The sequence below is a fragment of the Cebus imitator genome, unplaced genomic scaffold (genome assembly GCF_001604975.1).
Source record: "Cebus imitator isolate Cc_AM_T3 unplaced genomic scaffold, Cebus_imitator-1.0 Scaffold326, whole genome shotgun sequence".
Lineage (NCBI taxonomy): Eukaryota > Metazoa > Chordata > Mammalia > Primates > Cebidae > Cebus > Cebus imitator.
The window spans coordinates 1,094,011-1,112,246 of record NW_016107641.1 but is presented as its reverse complement, the minus strand read 5'-3'; the positions used below and the strand labels follow the sequence as shown (position 1 = coordinate 1,112,246).

At 47.0% G+C, this 18,236-nt stretch overlaps 1 protein-coding gene across 14 annotated transcripts in view; it reads left to right on the top strand.

The window, feature by feature from the left end:
- The window catches only part of ARHGAP22 (Rho GTPase activating protein 22), a 217,522-nt gene that overhangs the window by 76,322 nt on the left and 122,964 nt on the right, over nt 1-18,236 (top strand). For 12 of the 14 annotated variants that reach the window (XR_005196352.1, XM_037729973.1, XM_037729972.1 and 9 more), the window contains one exon: nt 7,168-7,367. Coding sequence is in view for 13 of the 14 variants with exons in the window: in XM_037729973.1 (XP_037585901.1) it covers nt 7,168-7,367 (200 nt within the window). In the remaining variant the exon portion in view is untranslated. Of the gene's footprint in view, nt 1-7,167; nt 7,368-15,509; nt 16,966-18,236 lie in introns of those variants that run through there. The other 2 variants (XM_037729980.1, XM_037729981.1) reach the window with 1 other exon arrangement.

The window sequence follows — 18,236 nt, the reverse complement described above, 5'->3', positions numbered from 1 at the left end:
CACATGCACAGGCACACACACGTGCACAGGCACACATGCACACACATGCACAGGCACACACACGTGCACAGGCACACATGCACACACACATGTGCACAGGCACACACATGTGCACAGACATGCACACACACATGCACAGGCACACACGCACACACACATGCACAGACACACACGCGCACACACACTTGCACAGGCACACACGCACACACACATGCACAGACACACACGTGCACAGGCACACATGCAGACACACGTGCACAGGTACACATGCGCACAGGTACACACGCGCACACACACGTGCACAGGCACACATGCACACACACATGCACAGGCACACACGCACACACACGTGCACATGCACAGGCATACACACAGTCTCTCTTTCATCCACACCCACAAACATACATACAGATTCATTCAGCACACACTCTCATTTGAAAACATGCACACACACTGTCTATTTGTCTCTCTCTCTCACATTCACACACACGGAACTCCCCAGGAGGAAGCTGGGTCCCCTGGGCTGCCCCCCTCCAGCCCACCCTCCCTCCCTGCTCCAGGCAGACAGTTTTCAGATACCACCATTCTGTCAATTCAAAAGCATCCTTTGGCCAGCCCCAGGTGTACAGAGATGAATGAGATACTCTCTTCTTCTTTTCCCAACCCCTGGTTCTCAGTCTTGGGAAGAGGAAGATACATGCACAAACAACCACATTATATGCTAGGCTGCTATTCACACTATTTTAAAGAAGAAATTAAAGTGAAAAGAAGGAGACGGATTTCAGTGGAGTGGCTGTGGGAGGGCTACACAGCATGATTCACACCTTGAACAGAATAGAGGCGAGGCTCTAACAGTGAGGATGAGGGAAAGGCCATTAGGATGGGCCGTCATCTGGTGTGGCCAGAGCCCAGTCAGTAATTATATCAGAGTTACCTGGGCTGCTTCAAAACCCAGATCCTGAATCCTTCCCCCTAGAGGTCCTGATTCAACTGATGCAAACAGGGACCCATTTAAGGTGAGTGTAATAAGCAGACACCTTTGGCAGCCATGAACCTGGGCAGGTGATGTGGTGTGTGGCCCCATGGGATGATCCTGTGCTGTGACAGGGTGGCGACCGCCAGGCTGGGGCTGGATTTTCCTCTGTGCATAGTAAATACCATAACTACTTCTGTGAAAAGAGTAAGACTTTTTAGAACTGTGTGTGGGAAGATCTGTGTGTAGCTCCCTTAGTAGCTGCATATCTATTTTGGAGAATCTTGTGGAAGGCAGGAGCTAAGTCAGGAAGTAGCCCAGGTAAGGCATCGTCATATACAAATCAATTTAGTAAAGGGGAGATCAAAAGAAGGCAGAATGCAGAGAGAGAACCTTCAGATTTGGAAAGTAAAGGGCTCTAGGACTTGATGGGGAGGGATTTGTCTGAACAAGTCCAAGCTATTAAGTCTGGTTGGTCGTGGAGCCCTGGATGACAATGGGGAGGAGGAATGCGTTTGAGAAAGGCACGCTGAATTTGGACATAGGCCCAGATAACCATGAGACATTTCTCTGGAGTGTCCTGCAGATGGCTTGACACATGAGTCTGAAGTTCCTGAGTAAGATCTGGGCAGAAATAAAGCCCTAGGATTCATAACAGAATAGAGACAGCTGGGCAACAGCAGGATTTGGGAGGATGAAGTCGAGGCCAGAAGCAGTCTGGGGAGGTGGAAGAAACTTGGGCAAAGACATGGGTATCTGGGCTCTGCAGAGGGGGAGAAAGAAGGAGCTTCCAGAAGCAGAGGATGATCAACAGTGTCTGAGCCGCCACAGGGTATCAGAGGCTAAGACCCTGAGATCCAACTCAGGATGAGTTTGGTCAGAGCAGCATCAGGATAGGCCAGAATCTCCAATTGCAAGGAGTTGGTGGGGACTGGGGGGTGAGGAAGAAGAGGCGGGTGTGTGGACCACCCTCTCAAGATGTGCCTGTCAGCAAGAGGAGGTGACAGCGGTCCCTTGGCACATGCGCTCATGTGAGCCAAGAGATTGCAAGTGCCAGGCTAGCTCCTTCCTTCCAGACCTGAGCCCCGCCTCCCCTGAGATCATCCCACACTCTAGTATCCTTCCAGGCCCGGCCTTGGGGCTCCATCTGCTGGACGGAGGGAACTCAGCAGAGGTCTATAGCAGAAGGGGCCACACCTCAGGGTCAGCATCCACACACAGCCTTTGCCTGCCCCACCAGGCCTGTGCTCTTTTGTCCTTACATGATGGTTGTGATTTATTTCCCCTGCCAAACTGAGGGGACTCCCCCCCGCCCCGGGAACATTATCAAGTCAATTGGGCTCTGTACCTGGAGGAGCTCCATAGATTTGGAACAAATGGATGAGTGAACAGATGGTCCTGCATGTGTGTGGAAGAGCCACCTTTGGGGAGAGTGGAGGGGGAAGGCCACCCTTGTCCTCCCCTGGGTCCTGAGCTTGCCTGGGGCCTGCTTCTGCGCCCCTCCAGAAACTCGGATCCATTCTGGAGCCTTAGAATGCTAGAGCTTTTTGACTTGAGGCCTGGTTTAAATATTAACAGGACCAAATAAATTGATTAAAGGAAGTGCTGATGACAGGAGCAGTGGTTATTAATAAATCATAGGAATGATTGTTTTCCTTTCAAGAAGCTCCATCAGCCTAATATGTATATGATTGATCAGCTGGGGAAAATCCTAGGCTGGTTTGGCAGCTTCAGAAGCATCTGCAGGAAGTGCCTCCCTGTCAGAGGGGCTGGAGCCAGCCTTTCCTCTCCTCCAGGGTGGGGCAGGTGGAACCTTCAGGGATGCCTGCATCTACTGAAATAGAGACCAGCCAGAGCATCCTGCCTGCCAGCTCCCTTGCCCTGAGTGAACATGGCTCCTCATACCTGCTCCCTCCTTACCTGAAACTCTCAGGAGGCCTGATGCCTGGGCCTTGGGCATCAGGGCACAGAGTATGCTGACCTTCTTTGTCTTGCCACACTGAGGTAGCTACAGGCCAGTTCAGCAGTCAGCTACACATTGATTGCATGAGATCCTGCTCTCAGCCAGGCTCAGCGTCCATGGTGCTGTGCACAGGGAGCTCACCCTTCCTGGGGCAGGCATGCCTGGACAGAGAGCACCTCGCAACATTGCTCACTGCCAGGACAGACAGTGCAGCAGCCCTCAGAGGAGTCGGGCTGCGCTGATGAGTCCCCGAGTTTTTGTGGAGCTCCTAATGTGCTCCAGCCCTGCACACGATGCTATAGGGGATGTGGAAGGAAGAGCAGGTGCATTCCTGGTCCTGGAAGCGCTTCTTGAGCCTGCTTCAGGCCCTGTTGTAATAGAAGACAAGAGACAGAATCAGGAAGGTAGCCCTAGAGCATTCCATGACTTCAGTCCCCACTGGAGACCCCAGAGGGTGCTCTGCAAACATCTGTGGAAGGACAAGAGGTTCTCCTTAGCCCTTGAAGATTCTCTGATAAAAGATAAAGGAAAAATCAAGAATAGACAGTGGAGGCCTGAGCCAACCCACCAGCTCCAGAGACCCCTCGCCCCCAGGGGAAACAACATCTGTCCAATCTCATGGTAGCAATCTCACATGATTAAACTACAAAAGCCCGGGCACTGCTGACCTAATTTGACCAGATTCTTAACCCATTAAAGGAATTTTAGGGATGAGCAAATTGAGACCCAGACAAGAAAACTTAGTAACCAAAAGGACACACCTGTCCCTGCCCTCCTCAGTCCTCTGCCAGGCTCCATCTGAGCCCTGGGGTCCTGATAACCCTTATCACATCATGTGCATCAGCTCCACCTCCCAAGGCCTGATGCAGCCCCCACCCTGGAAAGGGATTGGCGAATGCTGCTGAATCCAGCCCTGCTCAGCCCCTCACCGGCTTGAGATGAGAGGACAGAGGAAAAGGGGAGGGGGCAGCCCTGGCGCACAAAGACCCCTTCTGATGCTGTTGGGTCTCTTCTGGCACAACCCCACCTGTCTCATCAGAGGCTCAGCTCATCCTTACCTGGGCAGGCGGTTTCTTCCAAGTCTGTGTCCTCCATGCAGTGTTGCTGAGGTTACAGAGCAGCCAGGGCTGTGCAGCGCAGATGCAGTACATGGTGCTGTAGGTGACTGGAGATTCCAGGCTGTAGGGAGACTTGCAAGGAAGGTCTGGGGCTCCTGTGGCGTGGGGAAGGGGGCCTGGTAGCTCTGGGCCTCCAGGACTTTGGGTTTTTATGTCACTGAGTTTGAGTCAGTGCTCCTCCTGCAGTGGGCAATGAGCTGAATGGGCAAAGGGAGTGAGCAGACATCTCATACAATGAGTAGAAGCTCATGCAAAGATGTTCCAGGTGATTAATCATCAAAAATCAGAACAGTTAAGATAATAACTATGTGTCATTTTACACCTACTAAATTATGGAGCAGGAATGCTCAAATTACAATATTTCATGTTGGTGGTGATGGGGAAAGTGGTGCACTAGCATAATTGTGTGGTGGAATATAGCCACATGCCATCTCTAGAAGGCAGTGTGTAGCGGCACCTAAAGGGCCAGAGGCCAGCGGAAAGTCCATGCTCTGCCCCGTGACCTCACTGCTGGAACCCCAGCTTTAAGAAACAAATTCTGCATCAAGACATCCACTGCACCATTATCCTAATCCTCATCACCATAGTAACCTGTTACTAAGCACCCACGCATCTAAGCACTCTGCAGTTACAGTGTCTCCCCTCCGCCAACTTGCCTTGCAGGGTGAGATGCTGTCATCTCATGTGGGCCCAGTTTTCTGACTAACAAGCTGAGGCACAGAGAGTTCACAGAGCTGGCAGTGATGCACTCAAGCCTTAGTTCAAAGCCTGTATTTCTTCAGTTGGGTCCCATCACCTTTTTAATTAAATAACTCACATTGAGGAGAATGATAATACTCATCAATGTGAGAATCTAAAGGTAATGTATGGTGTGTCCATTTGCAGGGATAGTAACCAGCAATAGAAATAAAGGAGGGAGGCACACTCTAAATCCACATGAACAAGCCTGGGGAACAGCCCCACAGAGAGGAGGCGACAAAAGTGCTGATCATTCTGAAACACAGATCCGGTGGAGCGCAAGCCCAGGCTCAGGGCACTGCTGGGCTTCAGAGGGGGTTGTTTTCATTGAAAGGCCTGGGCTATGTGATCCACACTCAGCTCCCTGATTTGCCTTCCCTTTAGTCTCTGGAAAAAAAACCCACTGTCTTGAGGAATCACCAATCCAGCTTCAGTGTACAGGGGCAAGCATGCAAACAACCACTTCCTCTCTGGGCCAAAACACAGCCAAGGCAGGGATGGGGCATTCAACCCCAACCTCTCCAGCAGCAGAGGGATGGCAATAGGGAATGAAGGCGGAGCGAGTGAGAACCTAGACGGTCTGACACCAGGGTGGCTAGTGGTACCCATAGAGCTAGCACAGCTACCTGGGTGCCAGGGAGAAGAGATGAGGCCTCCTGTGAATGCCGCTGCTGTCCATGAGCAGGAGCTTTCCAGAACAGAGGCCGATGTAAAAGTGATAGATTCAGAATTACACCCCAGGCCATATGACACTTGAGGTGAAGGTGGGAATACCGAGCTATAATGTGTCCTCAGACACTGCCTGAGTGCTATGTGGTATTTAATGTCATGTTAAGATACAAAAATACCTGACAATAAGGAAGACCCTAAGTATCAGGTGATAATTTGGCCAACATGATTTACATTTCTTCCCTGCCCTGCACAGTGATGAGGACATACATACGGAACTAGGTGAGACATCATCTCCTTCAGTCCCCACCCTTCAGTCCAGAGTGGCAGAAAGGCATCCACACAGATGATCACCAGCCACAGGCCACCTGTCTTGGTGGGGGAGGGAGTAACTGTTTGGAGGAGATTCAGAAGGAAGGCTCCATGGAGGAGGTGTCATTTGAGTTGGCTCTTGAAGAATGAGTAGGAGCTCACTGTGCAGCTAATGCCAGAGTACAGATGGGAGAGGGATGGAAGAAAGGTCCAGGCTAGTGGAACCTCATGGGCAGAGGGTAGGCCAGGCTTAGGGAGCTGTAGTCACTAGTGTAGCGGGAAGAGCAGACACACACAGAATCGCAGCTATAGTGCAAGAACTGTGGGTCATAGGCACTGTGTTTCCCAGTCACAAGTTAGGATCCATGGTCTAAGAATTACAGGTGTGATTATATCTGAACTCAGAATTATTTCTCCAGAGTTCAAGATGGCACCTCTTAGTGATCACTGTGGCAATGGTCTTGACACTGGCCAGAGAGAGGAGAGGAGCTTTCCTGAGGACAGAGGAGAGTGAAGGGTGGGGTGGCAGAAGGAGAAGCATCGGATCAGAGGGGACAAGAATTCAGTCATCCCTGTGAAGAGCAGCACCAACCCTGCTAGGGTGTGGCTGCACCACCAACCAGAAGAAGGACCTTCAGGGCTCCCGGGCACTTAAAGGCTCTGGGGTAGGAATACTGGCCCCTCTGCCATGCCAGACAGCCGCCAACAAGCCACAGCAAACAGCTGAAGCAGAGGCCCCACTGTGGGATGGTCCCAGGGAAGCAATACGAAGGCTTTGGGGGGTCTGATGCCTCCAGAGGAAAGGGGTGGAGCAGAAACCAGATCTGGGTGGGGCCAGCTCCCTCTGGACCAGAGCAACAGGAACCCTGCTAGACTGTGAGCTCCAAGAGGACCCAGATGTTTATCTGTTTTTTATTTCACTACTTTGCCCCCAGGAAAACTGGAACAGTTCTATGCACATAGTAAGAAATAAATAAACAATGGCTGAATGAATAAATGAATGAATCATTGAACAAATGAATGGGTGGATGAATGAATCCATGGATGAACAGATGGATGCATGGACAGATGCATGGATGGATACATGGATGGATGCATGGATGCATGGATAAGCAAACCTGGAGGAATGAAGAACCCAGGATCCCAGAGACGAAGCAGAAACTAACCAGGTAGGCAGGCTATAACCCTACCCTAGCGGGATCACTGCGGGCTGCTGCACAGATGCTCCAACCCATGCTCCTTTGATGCCAGGGGGAAGTAGGCCCAGCTGCTCACATCCTGCTGGCCTGGGCTCCCATGCCTCAGTCATGAGGCAGCTGGGATGCGGGGACAGGGGCAGGACTGACAGCAGGCATGCTGTCTTCATGCTCACTGTGTGTGTCCTTGGCTTTCAGCTCGCTCCAAAAGCCTGGTGATGGGGGAGCAGAGCCGGAGCCCCAGGAGGCCACTGTGCCCGCACAGGCCGGGCCCTGTGCTGAAGGCAGGCTGGCTGAAGAAGCAAAGGAGCATCATGAAGAACTGGCAGCAGCGCTGGTTTGTGCTGCGCGGGGATCAGCTTTTCTACTACAAGGACAAAGACGAGATCAAGCCCCAGGTGAGAAGTGCATGTCTGGTGTGCTGTGGGCATCACAGCAGGGCTCTATGGGAGGGAAAACCATGCCCAGGAGAAGGAAGGAAGCCACAAAGCCACTGACTCCATCACAGTGACGTTTCGCCAGGATTTCCAAACTAATTTTCATTCTTCTCCCCCATGTTCCTGGTATCACAGTCTGTTTTACTGAAACATGCCTACAACTTCTGCAATGAAAATGTTTCCTTAGAATGTTGATAGAGAACATCCCTGTCCAACTTAAGAAAACAGCTCTTCAATGTTCTTTTTGGCCCCTTCATGCTTCCAAGAAGGACATACATGCACACATTTTGTTACTTCTATCTTGCAGGAAAATGGGTCACCAAGCACATCTAGCCTCAAACTGAAACCTGGCTCACTCTGAAGCCCTTGCGCCTACCCCACATAGGGTTTCTGTGTCTAACACTGTGAGACCCACGTTTTAAGCAGGTGCTTTAAATGTCTGCCTTTCTCCCCAAATTGCACTAAGTTTATTCCCTCAGAGCAGCTGGTAGGCTTGCCCACCACGGGGTAGCCTCGTCACAGCCATCCATGCAAATGTCCTAATGAGGTACTCTGTGTGCTGCCACCAAAGACACTTGGGCCAGTAGCACTTGAGCAATCCAGTCCCTGTGACGGCTTTAGAGAGAGAAAGGGTATCTCTTGGGGGAAAAAAAACAGGAAGGAGCCTTAAAGGACTTGTCCCAAAAGCTGCTTCCAGTCATGGATCCTAGTCAGAGTAGGCAGATCTCCTTTTTTGGGGTCAGAGGTCATGGAATCTTGCTGGGAAAGGGCCTGGTTCACATCTCAGCCGCCCACACAGTGTGGGGGCAGAGAGGGGACTCTTGGATGGGCAAGGGATGAAGAGAGAGCTGGGCATGAGAAAATGTCCCTATCTCTCCCCTTTCAATTCTTCTGAGCATGACAAGGAAGAAGTGTCAACCCTGTGAGCCTACTTTTACACTTCTCAACCACTTGGATCCTCCTTTCAAACAAAATACGGGGGCCCAGGAGTAGGAGGAAACAGGCCTCATCTTACTTAGAGCCTTCAGTGCAACAGGAACTGGCTGCTCATTAATAACTTTCTGCCTTCGTTCTGTTCATTCCAATGGCTACCTCTGTGGAAAGTAATTCTGGTTCCCACTTGGAATAAAGACATCAAGTTTTCCTTTCTGAAATACTGTATAGTGACCTAACCAATAAGTGTTTCACAGCAATGTGAATGTACTTAATGTCACTGACCTATATACTTAAAATTGGTTCAAATAGTAGACTTCTCATTACACATATGTAACCACAATAAAAATAAATTAATTAGAAGTAAGACTGCTTCAGGAAAACTTCTACACATGTAATAGCACAGATGAAACGTGAAGACAAAATTCTTGAAGGTAGACTCAGAAAACCCTGATGTTGTCTAGCCTCCTTGATCGTATGAGGAAGGAGAAGAACTCTGAGTAGTTAAGTAAGCCAGATAGGAGCTCTAGAGTCAGCTAGATCTGAACGAGATCTGGCACGCTAGCTGTGCAGTATGAACAAAGGTTTTCTGAAATGGAATATTGAGGAAAGAGACTTTCTTCCAGTGAACAGTTTGCAAACTGGGGAGACACAGCTTCCCTGTAAAAGGCGAAGGTGTGTTCCAGAGAACAAAGGGAGGGTTTTACAGCAAACTGCAAGCCCAGGTTCCCAATCAGGTCTGTTTATGCAAATGAAGGATTCAGACTCATTTAGTTCTGAGGGTTGATACAGCTGAGCTCTGGAAGGTGAGTTCAGGTTGGTTGGTTAAGGTGAACTCTGATTGGTTGGTTCAGGCAAGCTCCGAAAGTCCCGAAGTTAAACAGAAGTGTGGTCTTTGGGGAAAGCAGAGTATGTGTGTGATCCCGATAGGGTCAGCCAGTGGCCATTTGGCTCTATTTTAAATTTAGGTCCAGTTAGCCCCTGGGGACTCATCATTGGCTGTTCCAGGTTCACATTTGTTTACAATGGCTTGGCGGAGTCCATTTTTTTAAAACTTAGATTTTATCATTTATAAAATGGAGACAATATTACCTCCATCACAAGGATGAGCTAGGGGTTAAATTGTATAACATACACATAACTGGGTACAAATCCCAGCACACTGGATACTTAAATCTGAGCCCACAAGCCCACCCAGCTCTGACTCCTGGCCCCCAGCTGCCCCCTAGGCTCACCCCTAGGTGGGCGCCACACCTCTGGTTCCCTACTATCATTTCCTTCTGGCCTCCCAGTTTTGTAGACCTGCCTTGGCCCTTCAGCAGTGTCCTGGCTTTCCTGAGTGACCTGCTGGTATCCTGTCATTCTGATTACTGTGAACAGAGTTGCAAAGTTGCCCCCAGCCTTTCAGAGCCCTGTTACCAGTAGTGGACCACTACTGTTACCCTCCTCCTGGCTCAGCCCACTGCCTCATGGGAGCAGGGCTTTATGATGCAGGAGAGCTTGAGTGTTCGTGACCCTGAGGCCACCCAGGCCACACATGGACAGAGCCTCCTCTGCCACAGGTTTCCCCATGTATTCTTTATACTGAGCCTTGAGGTGGCCCTGGGAGCTCTCGCCCATCAGCTGGCTCCATAAGAAACCTCCATCTCCTGAAATTCCTGAGCCAGACACTCCTCTTCCTCCCCTGCAATGTTTTCCAGACCTCCACAACCTCTGGTGGAAGCCACTAATAAAATGGAGGCATGGACATCCGCAGTCACCAGCCTGGACACAAGAGCAGCCCTGAAGCCATTGGATCGTGAGAGAGGCCAGTGTCTCTCAACAGATGCCAGCATCTGCCCAGAACTCTTGTGGCCTCTCTGAGCCTGGCTGGTACTCACTCCCAAAGCCTTTTGGGACATTAAAACTTCTCCCCATTTTCCACAACAAAGCCTGGCTTCCATGGCAGCCCCACTGCCCAGGTTCCCAATCTCAAGGCAACTGTCAGTCAGTTTGATTCATTCAGCTTATACAGTATGATCTCAAACTTGCACAGCTGCTGGCACAATAGCCTCACAAATTTCTATTTAATTGCATGAACTGCATGTAATAGACTAATTCTCAATATCTGGTTCCTGGAAAAATATGCCCTGCTCATTGTTCGCAGTGACGGGGGTCCAGGCGGTCAGCACTGTCGGACGGGCTGCACCAGCAGATGTAACTGTCAGGAAGAGGGATATCTAGCCATGCTTGATGCTGCACAGAGCTCACATCACAGGAGGAGAATCACTCCCAGCCCACATTCCTTGTTCTCTCTCCAAAGCCCTATCTCTTCTCCTCTCCCCATCTTGCTGGCAGGAGGGTCAGCAGAGGACAGACAGCATAGAGACAAGACAGTTCAAGATGGAGAAGGAGGAAGCAGCTTGCACAAGCTCAGATGGAAAGACCAGGCAAAGGCACGTCATGGCAGAACCTGAAAGTGCAGGTCCTTATCCCTCCAGCTTTTCCCAGCACCTGTCCCTGAGGGTTTCCAGCAGGCAGATACCACAGTTTCACAAGTAAATGCTTCCAGGTTTTTTAAACCTTAGTGGTTTTAGCTTCTGCTTGGAATGTTGAGTCATGAAAACTCCTGCCACGTTCTTTGCTGATCAGCCTGGTCTGTTTCCACTGTTGAGAACTCACTTTAAGTCTAGTTTTCTCAGCCCTTTATTTGTTGTGCGTTTCTTGGGTTTGAATAGAAATGGAACAAAATAGACGTGGAAAGTATAGCTTCTGAAACCTAAGACCAAAAAAAAAAGTTAAAAATTAAATGTGATCAATTGAGCAAATGGGGCAAAATAGGAGAAAGGAAAAAAAAAATAAGCTGGCAAAAGAAGGTACAAACATTTTGTTTCTCGTAATAAACATAAATAGGTTAGATTCGTCTATCCCTTAAAATAGAAAGTGTGAGATTGGGTCTAAAAAAAAGAGAATTCTTAGAGACCTACAAGGAGACGTAGACTCCCGGAACACAATAATAGTGGAAGACTTTAACACCACACTGTCAATATTAGACAGATCAATGAGATAGAAAATTAACAAAGATATTCAGGACTTCAACTCAACTCTGGACCAAGCAGACCCAATAGACATCTACAGAACTCTCCACCCCAAATCAACAGAATATACATTCTTCTCAGCACCACACTGCACTTATCCTAAAATTGACCACATAATTGGAAGTAAAACACTCCTCAGCAGTGCAAAAGAATGGAAATCATAATGAACAGTCTCTCAGACCATAGTGCAATCAAATTAGAACTCAGGATTAAGAAACTCACTCAAAACTGCACAGCTACATAGAAACTGAACAACCTGCTCCTGAATGACTACTAGATAAATAATGAAATAAAGGCAGAAATAAGGATGTTCTTTGAAATCAATGAGAACAAAGATACAATGTACCAGAATCTCTGGGACATAGCTAAAGCAGTGTTTAGAGGGAAATTTATAGAACTAAATGCCCACAAGAGAAAGCAGAAAAGATCTAAAATAGGCACCCTAACATCACAATTATAAGAACTAGAGAAGCAAGATCAAACAAATTCAGAAGCTAACAGAAGACAAGAAATAACTAAGATCAGAGTAGAACTGACGGAGACAGGGCCATGAAAAACACTTCAAAAAAATCAATGAATCCAGAAACTGGTTTTTTGAAAAGATCAACAAAATGGATAAACCACTAGCCAGACTAATAAAGAAGAACGTAGAGACAATCAAATAAACACATTAAAAAATGATAAAGGGGTTATCACCACTGATCCCACAGAAATGCAAACTACCATCAGAAAATACTATAAATACCTCTATGCAAATAAACTAGAAAAATCTAGAAGAAATGGATATTCTGCACATGCACCCCAAAACTTAAAGTATAATTTTAAAAAAGAGGGAGGAATAAACAAAAGATTAAAAATCAAAACAACGAAAAAAGATAAGAAAAATGTGAACAAAAAGAAAGCAAATTTATAACATCAAATAAAATAGGATTCAAGATGCTAAGAAAAAAGGGATATATTTCATAATATAGATAAGCTACTGAGAAAAGAGAGCAGCTGTGAACTTTTATGCTTCTAATGACATAGCTTTGAAAAAGACATAAACAAAGAACATTCATTGTTTTTCCTTAAAAAAAAAAAACTTTTTCAAAAAAATGAAATCAGAGACCCATTCACTAACAATAATGCAAAAGCAAAAAAGACAAGTTAATAACAAAATGACACTGAAGAGAGTATGCAGGCATGAGAGAACAAGAATCAAACACACACACAGACACACACAGACACATGCCACACACACACACACACACCACACACACTGCATAATACTTCCGTAGTTAATGAGAAAACCAAAACTCAAATTCAAACTTCCAGTGAAGGGTGACCTTTAAAAGTCACATTTGGCTCTTCCACATCCCAAAACTTCCTGATACAGCACTAAAGGGATGTTTTTAAGGGCATGAGCACACTAGATGGAAAGAGCATGAGGGGAGACAGCATTCTGGATACAGAAAGCAGATGAGGTAGAGGCTGCTGATTTATTTAGCTGACCCAAGACAGCTAAATTCCAAGCCAACACGAAGGAGAGCACGGAAGCTGTCTGGTTTGCAAAACAAAATTCCTCAAAGACTTGGGGCTTGGCAGAACTAGATATCTCTGGAAATGAGGACAAAAGAGGAGCTCAGCACAGGAGCACTGGATAAAGGTTAGCTTTAAAAAGCAGTTAGGGCTGGGTACAGTGGCTCACTCCTGTAATCCCAGCACTTTGGGAGGCCGAGGCAGGTGGATCACTTGAGGTCAGGAGTTCAAGACCAGCCTGCCCAACATAGTGAAACCTTATCTCTACTAAAAATACAAAAACTAGCCAGGCGTGCTGGCACATGCCTGTAATCCCAGCTACTTGGGAGGCTGAGGCAGAAAAATCACTTGAAACTGGGAGGTGGATGGGGATTGAGAAGAGATTGCACCACTGTGCTTCAGCCTGGGCAACAAAGCAAGACTCTGTCTCCAAAAAAAAAAAAAAAAAAAGAAGTTAGATCTCAGATTTTCTGAACAATTCAGTACCAAGGGGTGACCACCCACCCCACTCAGCTGTAAGACTGGAGTTGTATTCTCCGGGAAGAATAAGAGGGAGCCCTTCAGACTGGGGACTCTGGCCCTGTTCTTGATAGAGTATCTTAGAGAACAGGAAGGTTGGGTGAACATCGATGTGCAGACCAGTTGCTTAGCCCCCAGTGTCCATCCACATTTGGTTCCTAAACTCCAGCAGTCAGGAGTAGCCCCCAGGAAGGAAACTGATGAATTTTCTCCAGTAAATTTCTCCAGAGGTTCTCCAGTAAAACGACTGAGATGGACCCCCGTGTATGCCCTCCCCATTCTCAGACACCACCCCCCAGCTCCATAGAGAACGATTCCCAAGTGGGAATGACAGGCCTGGTTCAGCAGACATTCGAGGAAAGATTCTCATTTGAAGAACCGACACAAAAACAGGAAGAAAACAAGAAGCAAGTTGGCGGCAGCAGAAAGTGTGCAGGAGGTAGAAAACTGTTCCACAAAACTACCTGGCATCATCAGAGAGAATCTGTAAATACGGAAGAGTCAGAGGAGGAGCCCACCCCCAGAAGTCAGAAACAAGAAATCATGTATAAAAAACTCCAAAGAAAGCTTGGGGAAACTTGACACTCCCGGGCAGAAGAGGACAGACAATAAGAGAGGCAACCCAATGTCTGAATAGAAGGAGTTTTAGAAAGAAAGCAAAGAGAAATGAAGGCACAGGAGTCTTTAAAGAACTGCTTGAAATAAATTCCCCAGGATGGGAGCATAAACACTTAATACTAACTGAGATAACCAAGATTACCACAGAGGTTTGGCAAGGCGTATGATGGGGGCGTGGGGGTGTGGGTGGAGGACAGGCAGAAAGTGAAATCTCACCACCCATGCTGGGAATTCCATAGACACTGCCTAAAACATAGTAACTCCTCAAAAATGAATTGCTCCGCAAAAAGGAGTAACATAAACACACAGATTAGAAATAAATATCTAAGAAAAGGGAAAAGATAGAAAAGAAACCTCATCTGAGAGCCTAGAAGGTGGTGACAGATTCAGGCAATGACAGAGGAAGAATTTGCTGCCTCATGGTAAGCCGTGCAGAAGAACTCTTGATTCTTCAAACTGTGTGCAAGTATAACTTTCATTGTGAAAACAAGTGAAATAAAATGGAAATAATCTATTTTTGAGATTTTGAGGGTACGAATAAGACAAATCAGAGCCACGGGGTGGGGATGTGGGGCAGGGGAGTGAACTGGTGACAGGGTCAGCTAGCTTGCATTTTTTCTGTGTTATCGTAATTTCTCACGGTGAGACTATCTTCATGTAATTCCATATTTTAAAGTATTTTTAAAATTTAAACAAAAAAGGAAAAACAAAAACCAAAAAAAAAGGAATGTAACAGGACCGCAGCCCCAGAGAGCTCTTCAGGTGACCAGGAGGAGGATGGGGAGGCCAGGCCCAGGGCTCCCTCTTCTAGACAGGGCCACTGAGTCCCACACTGGCCTCTGAAGAGGTCCTGGTATATTGGAGGTTCTTGGGAGATGTGTTTAGAATGAACCTGGGGATGGAGTGGGAGATCCACAGATGCCGTGTGTCCAGCAGCCCACATCCACCCTGGGGAGCCTGTAGTCACTGAAGAGTAGGGCATAGGCTGCTCATCCTACAGGCAGGAGCAGAGAACTCAGATCTGTGACCAGAAACCACCTGTGGAGGGGCTTCGCTGCCACACCCAGGATCTGGGTCCTCTATGGGCTGCATTAGAGGTCAATGAAGGTTGTGAGGGGCTAAGACTTGGCCATCAGAGCCATAACGGGACAGTCATCCTGCAGCGGCACAGATAGGTGCTGGCAGGGGCCAGGCTGGAAGCAGAAAACCCAGATAGGGCTGGTGTCCTAATATCAGCTGAGGCCAAGAAAATTCTCACCGTGCTAGAACAAGGGCTTGGAAGAAGCAGGGAAGGTGGCATAGCAGGTGGAGTTTGGAATTCACACTTCACCCTCCTATCCACCCACCATGGCTGATGCAACGTTATGTTTTAGAAGAGGCAATATAAAAATCACCTTGAGAGCAGGCTAGCTTTCTGTTGTATGTTTTTCTTTTCCAGGAGAGTAAGTGAGGGAGGCTTAGCAGTAAGGAGCCATAGAAGATTGATTTAAAGTTTGATGTAATTGAGTAAAAGCCTGGGATGGGGAGGAGGAAGACAAGATGGATGGGAAAGCACATGCACTTCTAGGAGTGAACATTAATCTTGGACAGTCGGAAGCCAGCAATCTTTAAGAAAGTGGAAACCTCAGGGGAAGAAAGAGAGGCCATCCTCTCCCATAGCTTGAAGTTCACAGGAATATTTTAACCTACAGGAAACCTTCTTGCTCCCTAGCCCATTGTTCACCAAACTTGCACATCAAAAACTTAAACAACAGCAACAAAAAAAAATTGCTTTCATGAACTCGGTGTTAGTGCATTCTCTCGTTGCTATGAAGAAATACCTGAGACTAGACAATTTATTTAAAAAAAAAAAAAGAGGTTTAATTGGCTCATAGTTCTGCAGGCTATACAGAAGGCATGAAGCTGACCTCTGCTCAGCTTCTAGGGAGGCCTCAGGAAATTTACAGTTATGGTGGACAGCGAAGGGAAAGCAGCCACATCACATGGCCAAAGCAGGAGCAAAAGAGAGCATGGGGAGGGGCCACACACTTTTAAACGACCAGATCTCCTGAGAACTCACTATTTTGAGGACAGCACCAAGAGGCTGGTACTAAAGCACTCAAGAGAAACTACCTCCATAATCTAATCACCTCCCACCAGGCCCTGCCTCCAACTCAGGGGGCTACAATTTGTCATGAGATTTGGGTGGAGACGTGGCCAAATCGTATCAAGCTCCTTCCCTGAGTCCTTGACCTGGAGGAGATGCCTGGGTTGTCTCCATTTCTCAAATGAGGGAACTAAAGGCTAACATCAGGCGAAGACTAATAGGCACTCACTTTCAGATAGCGCCTGAAGGCTGACCCAAGTTTAGTTAGACTGCTGGGACAGGCCCCTGCTGTGCCAGGCCCCTGCTGTGCCATTACTGTCTACCCACAAAACCCCACACCTTTGGCTACAGCAGGCTCTACCTTCCATGGCCCTCATCTCAGTACTACCTGGGGGTGTGATAAAGATGCTGTCAGGTGTTGGAGCTTATCTTGTGCTCTCAGCTCACAGAATAGCCCTGGTATCTGATGCCCTTCACTTCTAGACCGCATAACTTCCACTCAGCTCAAATTGATTTAGCAAACCCTAACTGTGCATCCTTCATAAATTGTAAATTGTTAATCAAACCACCAAGAGGACATCATTACTATATTATTATTATTACTGTTTTGATATTGCTGTTGTTATTTATAACACTTCCCCAATTTAATGTCTGTTCTTCTCTGTTCTAAACCATAAACTTCGTTCAGATGGGGCTTCAATCTGTCTTATTACTTCTCTTTTCCCATCACCTAGCAGTACTTGACACATAATTGATACTCAGTAATATTGGATGCCTACATGAACAATTGAATGAATGAATGAAGAAAAATGAGTGCACAGTGTGACCTAGATTTGTATTAGATCCACAATGGAAAAATACTTTATTGTTTTTGTAAAGTGCCTGAGGTTTGGCAACGAGCTTATTGACTGCCTTCCCTATTAGATTATAAGCTCATCAAGGTAAGGTTTTTGTCTGTCTTGTTTATTTCTGTGTCTTGGTATCCAGAACAATGCCTGACACATAGTAGAAGCTCAATGAACACTTGTTCAATAAACATTCAGATAGCATTTCCACAAAGCCAGGTACAATCAATTTCCATTGTACTGGTGGAGAATGTGGGGCTCAAAAAGATAGAATGGAAGCTTGCAAACTATAATGGAATAAAACATAATATTTGGAATTAGAATACCTGGTTTCAAGTCCCATTTATACCACTTGCTAGCTATAGATTTGGGAAGATCATTGAAGCCCTCTTGTTCCTAATTTTGGAATGGTGGTTTGAGGCTGTGTCTTCACTAAACATTGGACAAATGGAAGTTGCTGTGGTTGATAGTGTTGTCAGTGCTCCCTAAACACTCAGAGATAAAATTCTTATAACCCTTAGAATGAGTTCTGAAATGAAAGACCTTCAAGAAGCATGCAAAGGCATCTAACATGAAATATAAAAAGGAAGTTGCAGATCCAGAAAACAATGATTGCCTGAACACTCAGGACTCCCTGAGACCAGCCCTTCAGATGGTCCTCACTCCCTTTCTTGATTAGGAGTCCAGACTAGTGGGTGGTAGGTCTGCCGCAAATACCTAGTGTCTAAATTTTAGCACATCATGTTACAGGATGTTGCATGATAGAAAAAAATGGCAGAATTCTGGTGAATAACCAGGATGGTTCTAGCTGGTAACTAGAGAAGATATTTCACTCCCTTAGCCTCAGCTTCCTCCTTGTAAGTTGAGAATAACCACACCTACCTTATAGGACTATGATTAGAGTAAGCTTAACCAAGCAGGAAATACCCTAGTGATAGCCTTCTCCCCTTGGTGGAACTTTACCCAGTGAAGGTTTAGCAAATCATCCAACACAATCGAACAGTGGTGTCTAGGGGCAGGCAGCATGGCTCCAACCTTGCCTCTGCCTTACTTCATGAGTTGAATCCACAGTTTGAATCTAAATAAAAACTAACTTTTATGTGTCTGATGAACCAGGCTCTGTTCTAACTGTTTTTATTAACTTGCTTTAAATCCCACAGCAACCCTGCAGGTTACATTGTAGATAATCCCAAAGATGGCTGCCACTCATTCCTGCCCCTTCTCCCAACAAGCA